Raw genomic sequence first — 17,155 nt, 5'->3', positions numbered from 1 at the left:
AGTCGCATCTGGTGTGAGCGCCACATAAGAAAATATATTCGTGTCAGACAGAGCTGGGTAGATTACTTACAAATTGTAATCTGTTACTGATTCCAAATTACATTCTAGTTAGTAGTGAAATCCATTACATTAAACATTTTTTGGTAATATAAGACTACTTTTTGATTACTTTTAGATTACTTTTGACCGAACTTGTTTATCACATTGATTTAAATAGAATGATATTGTACCATATTGACATTAAAATACAAAGAGTAAGGAAATATATTCCATTTGTTCAATCAAGTGCATCAATCATTATATTACGTCAAGGTTTCACAAACTGGTGTTTGTGAAGGAACTGCAGGGGGTTTGTGAGTTTAATGAAAAACAAATTAATTATAAAAATCATGAAAAATGTTAAATGAAAATAAATAATTTTGAAATCAATCAAAAGAAAAAAAAAGAAAAAAAAGAAATATATTTTATTTGTTTACCTGCATGTCATGTGACCATAACCAACATCTGACAACCAATGAAAATGCAAATGTGGCACTTAATTATTAAAATATTTATTTAAGAACCTTAGTAAGTTACTGGTATATTTGTAGCAATAGCCAACAATACATTATATGGGTCAAAATTATTGATTGCTCTTTTATGCCAAAATTCATTAGAATATTAAGTAAATTCATGTTCCATGAAGATGTTTTGTAAATTTCAATAAAATATCAATAGTAATATTCAACCGTAAATATCGAAACTTAATTTTTGTTTAGTAATATGCATTGCTTAGAGCTTCATTTAAAAAACTTTAAAAGTGATCGGCCAAATATTGTCCTATCCTAACAAACTATACATCAATTGAAAGTGTATTTATTCAGCTTTCAGATCATATATAAATCTCAATTTAAAAAAAATGACCCTTATGACTGGTTTTGTGGTCCAGCGTCACATATACTAGGTTAAAGAGGATTAGATGACAAAAAAGTTATGAATTTGTAAATTTTAATGTGTTTAAAAGACAAAAGCCTACCAAACACATAGAAATACATGGTTGAATAACCTACAGAGTGATAATTCAAATAAAAATCTGTGTTTATCAGTAGTTGATGCATTGTTGAAACGCTTCTTAAACCTGAAATTATTTTTGTAAATCAGTGGTCAAACGCTGTGTCGCCATTTGACTAATGACTGATTTTTGTGTGAATGTCCACAAAACTGGAAGACTTTCTAAATGTGTATAAGCAGTAGACCTTTTAAAAAAGGAAAATGTAAAAGGTGAAAAAGTGGAACAAGGGAGAATCAGTAAAGTATGATAATTAATAATTTATTGCTATTGTGTAAGTATGTAATCCATAAAGTAACTGCGAGTATTTTGAAATCTTATTTAATCTTATTACAAGTACTTAATTTTTGGAATCTGATTATGTAATCCAGATTACATGTAATCAATTACTACCCATCTGATGTCAGATTTCAAATTGGAAGTGTTTATTCTAGGAAAAGGAATGGAATATGACGAAGATGACAAATGATGAAGATGACAGTTCCTGTTGTTGAGAAAGCTCTTTCCTTTCGCTCTCTTAGACGGATATTGAGTTTCCCAGTGAGTAGCTTTGACATCCTCAATGCTGAGGTTATGCCATATCCCTCAGATATTGTTTTGGAGAAAGGGGGGGGATATAATGCCATTTAGGCAAATTAAAGGGCGGCCAGGAGACTTGGCATTCAACAGCGTAGACTGTATCCTGTGGGCCGGGGGAGACCGCAAATTCCTCATAGGATTACAGGATTAGGAATCTGAAAGGTGATGCAGTTTCTCACAGATGGGGGAAATAAAAAGGACAAGGCTGGCAGAGGAGCGATCCCTCATTAATGTCTGCTTCCCTTTAATTAAAAACTACTGATTGAATGATATTGGAGAGGATTAGGCTGAGGGATGACTCCTGAAACACACACGCACGCACACATGCAAGTCTTCCCAAAGCATGCTGGGACATCTTAGGTGAGGGCTGTGCACGGCAGATAAAAGTCTTGCCTCCCTGGCTTTTTCAAGAGCTGGTGAGGAGTTAAGTGATGCATTGCTCTTGGCTGATTAGAGGAGGAACAAAAAAATTGCTTCCAAATAGCGTGAGAGGTTGGCAGGTCACCATTATAAGGTTTGCCAATGGACTGCATATTTGTCTGTGGTCATTTAACCTGTCAAAGGTAGCTCCTGTGGTTCTCAAATTGGTTTTAAGAGCAATAAATTAATAAGACAACCAATTTTTGCATTTTTGGCACTACTATTCATTAAACAGTGGAGAACTGGAAAATTAGGGCGTGAAGAGAGGAAAACAAAATTGGGAAATGTTACAAGCCAGGTTTGAGCTGCCATTGCCAGGCTCAATAGGTCAGAGCACATGTACTACAAGCATTAGCACATCAGAACACCATTGTAACCACTTGGCATTGAAAATTAAAAAAATCTAGTTGGTTTTTGTTCACAAGATTTTTAATCATTAGTTTTTCATCAAGCAAGAGATACACTTGTAAGTGTCACGTGCTTTTTCTTTCTCTGTGGTATATAGTTCAACTCAGTTCATCTCACTTTCACTGTTGTTTGGAGACAGGTCTTTCATCACTCCAGGATGTCATCATTCAAGGGCACTTACATAAACTCTTCTAAACTCTTTTCCCACATTTGTCTTTCCATGCATTTCTTTGGTTTATGTAAGAAATCCTTTCATTCGCTGTGCTCTGACCCAAACAAACCAGACTCCAGGAGACTAAATTATCTTCTACTGATGTAATCAGATGTGTGAGTGCCAAAGTAACAGCTTATTCCTACAGCTTTTGTTAAAGCCCTTTAAGCTTTAAACATTTAAAGACTGGTTCTTAGTAGTTGTTTTATTCCTCTTTCATTTTATACAGTAACATCAATAGGTACAAGGAGTTTTTTCTAAAGGTACATTTTGCATTTGGTCTCTTTCCTGTTGTGAGCCTGTTGAAAACACTGGGACCCCAGATGTAAACTAATCTGAAACCGCAGCATAGACTGTCTTAGCCTCAGCTGCAGAGCTCTGAAATGGAAGTTGACCTGCTGAAAAACAAAACTGTGGTTAAACTTCATTACCGCCTGTAGCTGTTGGCTTTGAAAACAGGATGGCTTTACAGAACATATCCTAGTATCAAGTGCTGATCTTGCAATACGTTATTTCTAACAGTCCAAACCACAAGTCTCAAAGGCTTGCACAATGGTGCACAGTATTATATGCTTTCAGTAGGTGTGGCCCACAAGCTGAGAACTTGGCAGCAAAACAGTAGTTGTTATCAGTAACAACATGTAGGTTCCTAGTTGTAGTTTTTTTTATATGGGGTGTGAATGTTTCTCTGTCAAGTAAGAATATAAAGAGCATGTGTAAATTTTTCTTAGTAAGAGTTGGACATTTTCTAAAGTCTTCCTTCTGTCTCTTTCAATTTCAGACCTACGAGAGGCCTAATAAACTTTTGGATAAAACTGACAACGTGATGATAGATAAAGCAAAACCAAAGCATGAGTCTAAAAGCAGTGACATTCACCACCTTGACTGGACAAAGCCGTTGGATACTGTTGAGGATGCAGCATCCCAAGAACAACACGGGACAGAACCGCAATCAAAAAGAGAATCAGCGTGCACCAACAAGAGCCCTTTGTCAGATCCCAGCACCCCATTCTCAAAATCGCAAGTCAAGAAGGTCACAGACAGTTCATCTGGAAGTCTCTTTGCTTCTGCCATGTCTTCCCCAAGCGCTGACTCACTAGCATCATCTCCGGTTGATACAGTAATGAGTCCCCCAGCTGACTCAAGTCTGTTCTCTTTCAGTAAAGACAGAGGTTTGCAGGAAGTCACTGAGCAAGTTTTTGGGAACATCAAACGTAAATATGGAAGGAAAGACCCAACGAAGGCCTTGTCCACGCATAATTTAGGCCTTCAGTGGGCCAAAAAGATGGACAGAGATACTGAAAACCAAGACGGTACTAAGGAGAAACAAGCATTCAACACTGATAAAAGTGAATTTGAGACAGAGCAGCCTGAGAAGCCAAGCAATAGGCCAGATGATGAGAGTAAGACAACAACAAGCTGTGCCACTCATCATGCAGATGAATCTAAGAGTAAAAAGCGAAGAAACAAAAAAGTGGGTGATAATAACAACTTGGTATCTGATGCAAAAACCACACAGCAAGCTGAGAAGGCTGATAAAACTGACCAAGGGAGCACAAAACCTAAAAATACAAAGAAAATCGAATTCAGTGCACCAAAACAATTTGGTGTAAATTTACGGGAGAGCGAGGAAGACAGTGCTGAGACAATGACTGATGATGTGGAGATGTTTGAGAACAGACAGAGGAAAGCACCAGCTGGGAGACAAAGATCAGTGATTGATGCCGACAAGCAAACAGAGGGTAGGCAATCAAAGGTCAAGGACAGGTGGTCTTATTTAAAGTCCCAGAACTCCTTTCCTCATAAAGACTTGAATCAATCTCTGTCTATTGAAGAGCCACCCTCTGCCTTCCCTATTACCCCATCCAGCCCACTCTACACAAACACAAACAGTTTGACAGTCATTACCCCAATGAAAAAGAAACGTGGCCGGCCCAAAAAACAGCCCTTACTCACTGTGGAGACGATTCACGAAGGATCAGCAACAAGCCCCGTCAGCCCTATCGCCCAAGATTCCTCAAGCACTTCGAAAAGAAGAAAGAAGCAAAACATGTCGAAATTGGTGCAGTTGGCCTTCAATAAGTCCCCTCCGGCACAGCAGTTGAAACTCAAGAAATCAGGTCAAGAAGGTGTCCTTAAAAAGAAGGCAACGAAGAAAATTAAACTGGTCAAGGTGCAGAGCATTCTGAATGAACTTTTGACCACTTCTAGTCCTGGCAATCTTGCCTTGAAGTCCAGCGTTCCAGTTTCAAATGCCATGTCGAATGTGGCATCGACAATCGAGGCCCGTTTTGGCAAGCAAATCAACGTCAGCAAGCGTGGGACTATTTACATAGGCAAAAAGCGGGGAAGGAAGCCCAGAATGGATCTTCACACCCAGCAACATGAGCACAAAGCCAGTGATAAGCACCCGTTGCCTATTTCCAGTCCGTTTGAGAACCCTCTAGTGCCTTCTAATACATCGTCCACAACCGGAATGCCTTCTCCCAGGGTCATGCATTCCCTTTCCTCTCACTCTGCAGTAAGTGGGACGGCTCACCCTGCCACCACGGACACCAGCCAGCATGACCTGAAGACAATGCCAAATCTACAGCCTATCAGTGCATTGCCCACGAAAACGCATAAGGGCTTGCTTAGTAGTAACTGGAAGCTGTCTCCCCCGAGACTAATGGCCAACTCACCATCCCACCTGTCTGAAGTGGCTTCCATCAAAGAAGTCACCCTGTCTCCAGTTAGCGAGTCCCACAGTGAAGAGACAATCCCTAGTGATAGTGGAATTGGCACCGACAACAACAGCACATCAGACCAGACTGAGAAAGGCCCGGCATCCCGCCGGAGATACTCATTTGATCTTTGCAGCTTTGACGCCACAGAGACCGCGGTTTTAGAGGCGAAAAGTAAAGCGGCGAGGGAGCTCTACCAGAAACGTGTGACTGGAGTCGCCGTGGAAAATTTCTTCGCTCAAGAGAGTCTGAAGAAGCAGAAACATAGGAGGAAACGCAAGGCCCTCCAGAGCCGGGATGACCTGCAGTTTATGGCTGACCTCGAGGACTTGGTTAGCAAATTCCAGGTCTTCCGAATCTCCAACCGCAGCTACAAATTCTACCATGAGAATTCCTATCCCAGCATCTTCCGTCTCAACTTTGACCAATACTATCCAATGCCATACTATCCCTACGACCCTGTGCACTATCTTCGGAGGAGCTCTGATAAGTCAAAGAGGAGGCGTGGTCGGCCAGCCAAGTTAAACGAGCCAATATCAAAGATGCCTTTTATCCAAGGGTTTGGCTGCCCAGTGCCTGGTGGCAATTACTATGCACCCTACGCAATGCCTTACACATCCATGCCTCTTGCCACAAGTATGGTAAACATGGGCTATTACGGTCAGTACCCTTCACCCTTGTACTTATCTCATGCACTTGGACCTTCAGCCTCTCCTCTCATGAGGCCACCAGTCCCCCCACCAAAGTTCCACCCTGGTGCGTTCTCTAGTCTCACTGCTCCTAGCAGACATCGGGCGAAGAATATGCCACATGAGATGCCTTCATCTAGAATGAGTGACTCCCATCACCCTTCAAGCAGCTGTTTGGGAAGCGTCTGCCTCCACAAACGCAAGCACAAGCACAAGTACAAACATAAAGAGGATCAGTACGTCCCACAGAGGGAGGACCTCGGCGGGCTCTTTAGCGGAACCCAGAGTCCTGCCTTCCTCAACCTCTTGAATGAGCGACTCGAGAAGAACTCTCTGTCCAAACTGAAGGACATGCAAAGAGGCAAGCAAAGCACAGATGCTTCGCCAAAAGCTTCCAGGAACTACTTTGAAGTAGACACGCTCTCGTCATTATCCTTATCTGACTCTCAGCATTGTAAACGCACTCGAGGAGAGACACTGAACAACTTCCTGAACATCTGCACTAGACAACCACACGAGCGCCTGCGAGCCAGCCAGGACCAGTTGCTGGACTCGTTCAAGGGGCAGCACTTAAGGGATGATGATTCTAGCGTTCACATCAGGAGGCATGGCTTGGAGGACTTTGCGGCATACAGAGAAGGAAGCATGGCATCCTTCCAAGGAGGCAGAGAAGAGAGGGCCGAGCAGATGTACCAGTGCTCCAACATAGCTGTAGCAGGTAAAAATATATGCGTCTCTATGAAATCCATTCAGATACAAGACACAAGATATTGACTCGCTTATTTTGTGTTATAAATGAACATTATTTTGGTTTACCAAGCGGTGATTAGTTGGATACAAGTGAAATGGTGTTCTGCTATTAAACAAATGTGCTTTCTGAGCACTTTGTATTCTGTTCTCAGTACATCTGGCAAGCAAAGTGTAATGCATGGATAGAGACAACTATAATTCACAAATTTCTCTTTCCTCCCTATTCGCCCCTGCCTGCCAATGGTTTTTTCTTAGAGATATATTATTCACACGTTTTGATTTATATTCTACAGACATGCAATAAAAAACCTTGCCTCTTGTTAAAAGAGCTGGAGAGAAGCCAGAGGTTTAATGAATCCAGTCTACTCCACTGAAGGGGAATTGCAAGCCCTAGGCACAGTTAGATTACATTTTCACTCCCCTAGGGGAACTATGAGGATGACTCACATTCTGCCTGCTACCACCCACCTCCATGAATTAACTCGATGCTTCAAAGAGCTAGTTTGTTGTACTTAAACAGAGAAATATGACATACATCCCACCTAAGTGTACATCTGTGTTGATTTCAAAGAACAGATTTAGATAAGCATGTTTTGACAGAATTGCTTTTTTATGGCAGTCACATTTTTTGCCAGTGGCATTGTAGCGAGCATGCAATAAATTGCAGCTAAATGGGGCTTTTATATGCTTAAATTTGCATTTAAGGTCACATCTCATTTACGATTAATTAGTTCTATTTGCTACGGATTCATGGCATGACGACAGCACCTTTTTTGTAATAAGGCTATTAATCATTGCGATGGGAGTGTCTAGTTTGGAGCAGATGTTTTTCCATTAAAAGCATTATATCTTGTTGCCTAACTTTAATATGTCCCAATCATAGATAGTTAGATAATTCTATTTTATATTTTTACATTAACAATGTAATCAATATAATCAATTTTCTATTTATTAAAGCCATGTATGAATCTCATCAAGTTAGTGTTTTTAAGCATTTTATATTTATTCCAAAATAATAACTCAAGTAACAATTTTAAACTGTATATTTTATTTGTCAAACTATGTTCAGCTATTATTTTTAATAGTTAAGTATTTTTTAATTTTCAGATCATCAGTCATCAAAGCTCAGTAAATATTTAATTTTTTAAATGTTCATTTTCATGCAGTCATATTTTGATGAAATAAGTGGAAATATCTAAGTGAGTGAGTTGTTTACTTAAATTAGTCTTCCTATTAACGCCATTATATTGTTCATTCAAACTCATTCATGAATGTGGAACGCACACAAACACAAGGGGCAGGATTTATCTCATGAACCAGTCACAGCTGAAAATAAGTAGTCATATCCAATCATATCGCTAAGGAGGCTTTGCCTCCTCTCACTCTCACTCTTTTTCCCATTCATTTTCAATTACTCCCCACCAAACCAAGCTTTAGGTGGTCTGTTATAACTCAATGGGCTCAGGGGAAGCGAGAGAGACACAGACTCCCGCTGTAACTTTACCTGCTGGTGTCACTGTCGGACAATGTTTTTTCAGAAAAAAATACACTTTTTAAGGTTGAGGAAAATGAGGACACGCCCCTGACATATAGATGTAATGATGCATTTAATTTTAACAGTCAGTTATGTGTGGCCTCTCGTAAGTACATTCCGCAAAGAATAAGGTGATGTAAAATGCTAAATAAACGTCTTCATTAGAAATATCACCCTTTCACAGGCTCTTGAGTGTAATTCATCATACGTCAGTGAGCCCATATGGTACGGATTGAAATTCTGACGGGGCTCTCGATGTACAGATCTTTCAACTCTCTAAACCCTCTTTAAAGGAACACTCCACTTTTTTTGGAAATAGGCTCATTCTCCAACTCCCCCCGAGTTAATAAGTTGAGTTTTACCGTTTTTAAATCCATTCAGCCATTCTCCTGTTCTGGCGATATCACTTTTAGCATAGCTAAGCATAGCTCATTGAATCTATGAGACCAATAGCATCGCATTCAAAAATGACCAACAAGTTTCGATATTTGTCCTATTTAAAACTTGACTCTTCTGTAGTTATATCGTGTACTAAGACCGGCGGAAAATGTGAAGATGCGATTTTCTAGGCCGATAAGATTAGGAACTACACTCCCATTCCGGCGTAATAGTCAAGGAAGTTTGCTGCAGTAATATGGCGCAGCAGGCGAAGTAATATCACACAGCGCCTAAATTAGTTCCCAGCTAGGTAACTTCCAACGAGGAACGCTTCCTGTGCATGCAGTTGGTCACGTTGTGCTGCGATGTGCTGCGTGATATTACTGCGCCTGCTTCGACCAGATTACGGCAGCAAACTTCCTTGACTATTACGCCGGAATGGGAGTGTAGTTCCTAATCTTATCGGCCTAGAAAATCGCATCTTTACATTTTCCGCTGGTGTTAGTCCACGATATAAATACAGAAGAGTCAAGTTTTAAATAGGACAAATATCGAAACTCGTTGGTCATTTTTGAACGCGATGCTATTGGTCTAATAGGATTCAATGATCTATGCTAAGCTATGCTAAAAGTAATATCGCCAGAACAGGAGAACAGCTGAATGGATTTCAAAACGGTAAAAATTAACTTGGGGGAAGTTGGAGAATTGGCCTATTTCCAAAAACAGTGGACTGTTCCTTTAAGTAAGGCAGGCTTTAACGTAAAACTTAATGCCACTCATTTGCTAGCACAGGCATTACACAAAGGATTTCCCTTTGATCGTGCTGGTATAGCATTTCATCTTTCTATACACTGCATACAAGTTGTGCTCCAACATAGACTCCAGCAAGCAAGAAAACCCTTATTAAAACCATCACTAATGCCAGTTCGTGATGAGTTTTCAAGCAGGTCTGCACTCACATTTGCTTAACAAGGATTTTGTGTATTAAATGAGTAGCTTGCCTTGACTGTCGACTAGAGAATTTTGCAGGGGCAAAAAAAATGTGATCTTACACCACTGTATTTTTTTGTAAATCGCTTACCTTTGAACTGTGGAATTCGGTTGCCATGGCAACAGGAAGTAGGCCTCCACTACCGTGTAGAGCGGAGCTGTGGGGACAGCGGTGAGGCGAGTCCATAAATTGCTGCCTCTAATGAAAACATTGTGCACAGGATGCAGGTAGAGATTTCAGGGAATAAATGAGTTGTGACACTCCCTTTGAAAATGAATGTCTCTGTCCAATGATTTGTTGGCACTTGGGAAGACTCTGCAAGTTTCCCAGTGATAAACTGAGGCCAGAGAGGGAAGGGCTCATGTTTAGTCAGGCACACATTTTACTTTATTGAAACCAAATGGGCTGAAGGAGCCCATGCACAGCTGGTTAGTGACCCGTACACTTTTTTTTTTGTTTTGTTTGTTTTGCTTGAGCTTGCATCCAAAATAGCTCTTGTGGGCTTCATTTGAATGATATTAATTGTTAAAACGGAATGCATTGTTTAGAAAGCGTGGTCGCTGTTTGATTTAACAATGCGCTTAAATGCTAAATGAGAGATTCCATGATGGATTACGAATTATTATGGAGCATATCCTGTTTTTGGGTTTGCACAGGTGCACTCTTAAGACAGTCTTAAGAAGAGAAGGCTGGAAACGCATAGAAGGCCCCTGATCTCAAACATCTTCCACAATTACAGCTCTTGTTTGTTTTCATGGAAACCTACCAGATGGAGTGGCAATCAACAAGAAAAGAGAAAAAGAGACCTCTCCAGAGATATGAAAAGAGTGCAGGAGAGATCTTAGATGTGGAACACACATTTTAGGCAGCTTTAGGCTGTCTGAACTCATTTCAAACGAGGCTGCCAGAAACCCAGCATTTCCTCTGGTCTGGGCTTCCTTCCAAAGCTCCAACGTGAAGTGTAGAGGCAGTAAATTAATCACAAATGTATCTGAGGCCTCATAGTTTATTACTCGCATTTACAGACGCATCTATTCATCGTGAACGCGAAACACTGACTATATTCACTGGTAGACTGATAAGTGGGAGGATCCTGATGTTTCCTTATTATGTGCACGGATGCCGTTATCCACATGTCAAGTGTTAAGTGAGCTGTTGCTTCACGATCTCCTCCTCTCGCGGGGCATTTTTCACGTGTTCGCTTATTAACGCCGCGCTCTGCTAGACTGACAGCCGATAATGATAAACGGCATGACTCAACAAGCTTGGCTGTATCAATTGCCATCAGATCTGTATATGCAGGAATATTTATACACCAGCTAATACAAATTAGAGTGTTGACACATTGGATTGTCACATCATTAAGCACAGAAGAAAGTTTGTCTCTCTCGGTCTGGCTGCATACGTCATGACTCACTCTGGGGTCTTGAGTTTACTTTAGAAATATCACTGTGAATCAATTATGTTATAACAAACGACTGGCCAAATGTTTACCAGACTGGCTTAGCACATTTTTCACAATCAGCGTCTCGTTGTAGCTAGGGATGGGAGCCATAAAGGATTTCATTATTCCAGTTCTGATTCCTCTTTAACGATTCCAATTCCTTAATAGTTCTATTAATGATTCTTTTAGGAACTAAATATTTGAAACCAACAAATGCAATTCTGTTGCCAAATGATAATAAAAGTGTAATAATAAATGATTCTTGCAAAAGCACTTTTTTAAAATATCTTTTTAAAAGACGGGGTGTTAATACATTCTAATTTGTGGCCTTAAAGAGATAGTTCACCCAAAAATGAAAATTCTGTCGTTGATTACTCCCCCTCATGTAGTTCCAAACCTGTAAGAACTTTGTTCATCTTAGGAACACAAATTAAGATATTTTTGATGAAATCTGAGATATTTCTTACCCTGCAGAAAATCGTTTTGTGGTTCTTTCATGAACACACATTGAAGACTGAAGGTCAGAAATTTTCGCAGGTTAAAAAAATAAATACGAGCTCATGTTGTGTCAATCGAGTTTACAAACTGCCTCTGAAACTTTCGTCCGTCGTAAAAAAAATCGGATCAGTTTTGAATTTCTGCGCTTTCGCATCTGTAGCAAGAATTCTGATAGGAAAGGATGACTAATATGAAAAAAAAACGAAAAAATCGATACGAAAATATGATACGAAAATTTCAGACTCAGTGTGCAAGGACCTTAATGCAAAAGAGATTAAATGAGGTGATGGCGAGTACTTAATAACACAGTTTTCATTTTTGTGTGAACTAGCTGTATGTGTGATTCTTTAAGTAGTCGTATATCAGAGCCATTTTTTAGAAATCACGTCTGTGCTGTATTTTTTGTGCAGTATTAGCGATTTTGCTGTGTCACTGAATAAGTACTTTGGGAAACTTGGAAATACTCAAGTATTTTGTTGTCCCAGAAGTAGGGATGCACAATATTGGATTTTTGCCACTATCCGATATTCCGATATATTTCAACTCATTTTAGCCGATACCGTTATATTTCCTTTTGTTTGGAAACAACACTGTCGCAACACAAGTCGCTCCTGTGCATAAATTATAAGCAAATTATTTTTAGTTGTAAAAATTTTAAAATGCTTTTAGAGCTTATAATTCGATGAAAAAATATATTACACATTAATGAATAAATCGGTATATGGGTCAAAGACGAAAAAGGGTTTAAGCAGAAAACAGTAAGTGTAATACTGCATTAAATTGTTGTTTTTTGTTTAATTTAATTGCATTTTTGTTTTTCTGAGCAAAAAATAAATATACATTTTTTCCTAATTTACAGAAGACACCTACTAAAATGTCATTCAGTGTAACAGTCTACCAGGCATATTTACAAAAAATTACTTTTACCCCAAATACTAATTAGTTGTAACTCTACATTAATTTTGCCACTATCCTGGGTTTTGCACATTTGTCAGTAAGAATGTTTTACTCATTTAAAACAGAATAAAATGTAATATGTTCCCTTATTATTTTATATATTTTAATATGTACAAGTCAGAATAAGCATGTTGTTTGAATTTTTACATAAATATTGTGTTACACTAAATGACAATGTAACATTATTTCAACCAAATTTCGACATTTTATTCTCCAAAAACTTATTTGAAACCTTAAAAGTAGACCCATTTAATGTGCTTTCTATGGACATAAAATCACTTTTGTAAATTATTTTTTGACATGGACATCTTAACGTCTTTATTTAATTTATAAATGTCATGTTTGTGATATTTTTCTGACCTTTAAATCAAAACATATTAGTGATTTAATGACATCAGTTACTGCCTTATTTAATGATAAGCAGTTTAAATGTTATTTGCGTATTTTACTTTCATTTTATTAGAAGTAGGCCAACAGCGCCCCCTACGGAATTAAAACTCCTTTCTGAACGGGCATTAGGACCCGGGGGAGGCTGTTAATGATTGTATTTTAGAGCATAAAAAACCGTAGCTTGTCATTCTCATTGATTTCTTTTGTCCTTTTCTCACCAGACCCCAGTTCCTACAAGAGGCGGCACAAGCGCAAAGAAGTGGACGAGATGGAGTGCGACATTCGGAAAGCGTGCACCTTCTCCAAGATCCTCACCACCAAGAAGAACCTGGATCACGTCAACAAGATTCTGAAAGTCAAGAGGCTTCAGAGGCAGGCCAAGACAGGGAATAACATGGTGAAGCGGCGCCGAGGGAGGCCGAGAAAACAGCCGCTATCTCTCGAGGAGGGATTGCTGGGTCAGATGCCAGTTCTAGAGAAGTGTGTGGATCTTCCTGGGAAGAGGAACCTTCACACTGGTCTGGTTCCCGCTCAGCTTGAGTTCTCCAATCACGACTCCATCACAGACGCCATCGAGTCAGTGGTACACATGGCCAGAATCCACTCCAACACGCAATCCACGCAAGGAGGCAAGCCCTGGCACAAAGTTCAGCCGGAGCTCCAAACCGAGCGGCCAAACCGCAAAGGAAGAGGGAACAAGAGAGAAGAAACTACTCTCGCCTCACATTAGAAAAGTGCACTGTGAGTTAGCCTTGTGCTTGGGTCTTTGTATCCTTTTTTCACTTTGTTTTGATCTGAATTCTACTGATACATTTCAATGGGCATTCGCTGAGAATTTGGATCATGGTCGTGGTCTGAAAAGCTCCGCTTTTGGTTTGTACGATTCTATCACATTTTATATTTGTCTCAAGGAGGCAAACTGAACTTTTATTCTCCCAAAGCCCATAACCATGAGGATGTTAAAACTATGGCTTTCGCCATAATCTACCAGCACATGTAAATGAACTTCAACGACAGTACTGTGCACTTTTTTTCCTTTCTCGTTTTTCGTTTCACTCAAGCACAAAGCACAGATCTTCTGGCAGAAGTTGATTTCCAACAACAGGTCACCGGTAACTCACTGCTAACACACGCTTGCATCCGCTTGCCTGCGCTCAGGTGTGTTTCAGGCATGAACTAATGGCAATACTTTTGGACGAAACCCTTTTCAGTGATCTTTTGATGGCTATCATTTCACTGTACATAGCAACATATTCTACTAACATTTCAAATTCAAAGTATTTTAGATCTACCTATACTGTCAGCATATCAAATCAAAAACCATATAAAGTTTGAAATGTTTTTTTGTTCTGTTCTTAACCAAATAGAAGTAGAACGCTTGTTCAAATGGAAAAAACGAAACCTATTTAGTCGCATAATCCTAACGAAGTGGAATCACTGCAGATCGAAGGCTTGTTGACGACACAGGACATCGAACACATCCCAGGCTTGATGAAAAATGCTACGGTTGCATTTAAAAACCAACAAAGCACTTATTTCTTTTCTTTCTTTTTTGTAGAACAAGTTTTGAGTGGGCTGAAGTTGTACACAGTGTCAGAGTTGGTTTTTCGCTTTAAATAATAGTGAGCATCTGGACGATGTTTTTTATTATCTGACTGGAAATCAAGTTCTTATTCGAGAATGTGCCTGCTCTTGTTAACTAAACAATAATAGTATGTCTATATACCTGTCAGTATTAGATATCCACATGACCAAAGTTTCAGTGTAGTCGTGTATCATAGGATAGATCGGTTTCAGTTTAGCTGCTTGTGTATATTTCTATGAATGGTGTGGTGGTGTGCTTATCTGTCGATTAGTCTGTCGTTTGAATTGGTAAAAATGATCCAGAATGTACACTGAAGACTATTTAGGTGATCATCCTGAACATAGGACGTCACAGCTAATCAAATACATGTCCTACGCTGTTTTAGACTCGAGATTTGGAATCAGGATAGATTTGAATGTGGTCCTAATTTGAATAGCTTTCCATTTGTTAGGTTTTTTTTTTTTCTTTCCCATAAATGTGCCTTATGTTTGTCTGTAAATCCATAACATCTTCAGGTACTGGAACACATAATGGCAAGATATCAGTCGAGAATGTACATAATATAGTTTGCCGCCCTGCTTGTAATGTGTTCGTCAATTTTCGGTACACCTTCGCAGGTCTCGCTACAGTATAATACAGGCTTCGTTTTGACTATATTCATATATTTATATCCACTCAGTACGTCTGAAGACATCTCTCTAACCAGACCCACGCAGGGTTGTTGACATGAATACACGCTTATTTACTATGCATCAGGTTATTGCTGTGAATCGACTGACGCATAACGACTCTTTTGTAAGCTTTCTGTTGAATGAAGTGGTCTTAACTGAAATCTGAAGTCTGAATAGTGCTCAAACTGACTATCATTTCTTTTGCAATTCTAGTCATTGTCTAGAGGAGGAAAATCAGCCTCTAAGCAGTGCAGCCTTAATCAAATGTTCATTTCAACAAATCGTCCCCTGTAAATAGTCGACCATCTGTAGGTAGCTGCGTGAATCATGCCTAAGAATATGTTGCACTCACAGTTGTCCAAAGTAGGACGCTTCTAGTGGCCGAACAGGCCGTGAACCATTCTGTCCTCGCGATAACTCGCAGTGCGTTAAAGCTAAATAAAAATAATATATGCCGGCAGCTATTTGCCTCAGCCAGTCGTGGTGGGCCTTTTTTGTAGGATGCGTCCATTTGCGCTGGTTCCGCTGAACACCTGCGAACATTGCCAAAAATGTTGACCTTTTATTAGTGCTTTAAGCACCGAAAGCTATGTTTTAAAACAAAATGTGCACCGTAGCAGTTTTCTGAAACATGATTATAATAGGTTAGTCAAACGTGGCTTTGGTAACAAGGCCTGGCAGCTCAAATTTGCTCGGCTTGTATGGTTTTAAAATGCCAGATATATTTTCTCCACCAGCTGATAAGTGGTGCCTTGTGAAGTTAAGTGTATTTTTTTATGTTCCTGCTCCTGAACGACAATAGTAAATATCACAGAGAGAATGTCATCCACTCCGATGTAGTGTCGCATTTTAGTTTGTATCGCTATTAATGAAGTTATAATACAAGTGAAGTGTTAATCGAAAGTAATATTCCTAACGAGGACACAACGGAAGCTCTTATCGCTCTCTAAATTCGTACATGTGGTGTTACGGCCATTTTGATTTGTGTATCTGCATGCTCGATTTGATTGTATGCATACCAATTTTGAAGAAGTCGAGAAGTATTGAATTTCGATTTGAATAAGATCTTATACATTGTTTGATATGTTTTTTTGTAATGGATTTTAAATTCATAAAGCATTTTGTACATTGTATGGATATTAAAAACAGCAAATAATGGACGTATATAGAAAAGAATAAATACTGATATACACAGACATATGCATTGTACATAGGATGTATGTATACACATTCATGTTTTGTGTAACGGTGTATACAGACATGTTTATAAATACAAGTACTAGCCTGTACATATGTACATACATGTAAGCTTGCATGTGTTTGGTCATGTTTGCCGTTCATGATCTTGTAGTTTTATTTTTTTATTTCTTCTTTTTCTTACTGTAAAGCTCATTTTGTGCAGCCATCTCTACGGTGAGCAGTATTGAGCACTTAAAATACAGTCGATCTTGTTCATGTCATTCATTGTGCAAAAAAATAATAAATGAATTTATCGAGAGCTCACTTCAGTTTCTTTGCCTTTCTTGCATAGCTGTTGACATGTTACACTCTTGAAAATAAAGCTTTCAAAAGGGGGGTTTTACAGCGATGCCATAGAGATGCCATAGGTTTCCCCAAACCATTCAGTCAACAGTTCTTAAAAGAACCGATTTTTTCCACTGTAAAGAACTTTTTGTGAATTGAAAAGTTTACACAATTCAAAATATTTTCAATATATCAATGTTTTATAAATGCAAATCGGCATATTATAATGCTTTCTGAAGGATCATGTGACTGAAAACTGGAATAACCATACCATTACAAACCATCAACTTTTAACCATTAAAACCAAAAGGTTTCCTGTAGTGTGCTTGAGGACATATTTCATTAGGATTTAGTG

General features: G+C 39.2%; 1 protein-coding gene across 1 annotated transcript in view; it reads left to right on the top strand.

Moving 5' to 3' along the window:
• setbp1 (SET binding protein 1) overlaps positions 1-16,774 on the top strand; it is a 72,292-nt gene extending 55,518 nt beyond the window's left edge. The window contains exons 2-3 of the mRNA XM_073840743.1: positions 3,448-6,796; positions 13,242-16,774. Coding sequence (XP_073696844.1) covers positions 3,448-6,796; positions 13,242-13,750 — 3,858 coding nt within the window. The 3' untranslated portion in view covers positions 13,751-16,774. The remainder of the gene's footprint in view (positions 1-3,447; positions 6,797-13,241) is intronic.
• The last annotated feature ends 381 nt before the right edge of the window (positions 16,775-17,155 follow it).

This window comes from Garra rufa, chromosome 5 (assembly GCF_049309525.1).
Source record: "Garra rufa chromosome 5, GarRuf1.0, whole genome shotgun sequence".
NCBI classification, from domain to species: Eukaryota; Metazoa; Chordata; class Actinopteri; order Cypriniformes; family Cyprinidae; genus Garra; species Garra rufa.
Note: the sequence above shows the minus strand (reverse complement) of the source record. Positions and strands in the feature narration are given on the sequence as shown.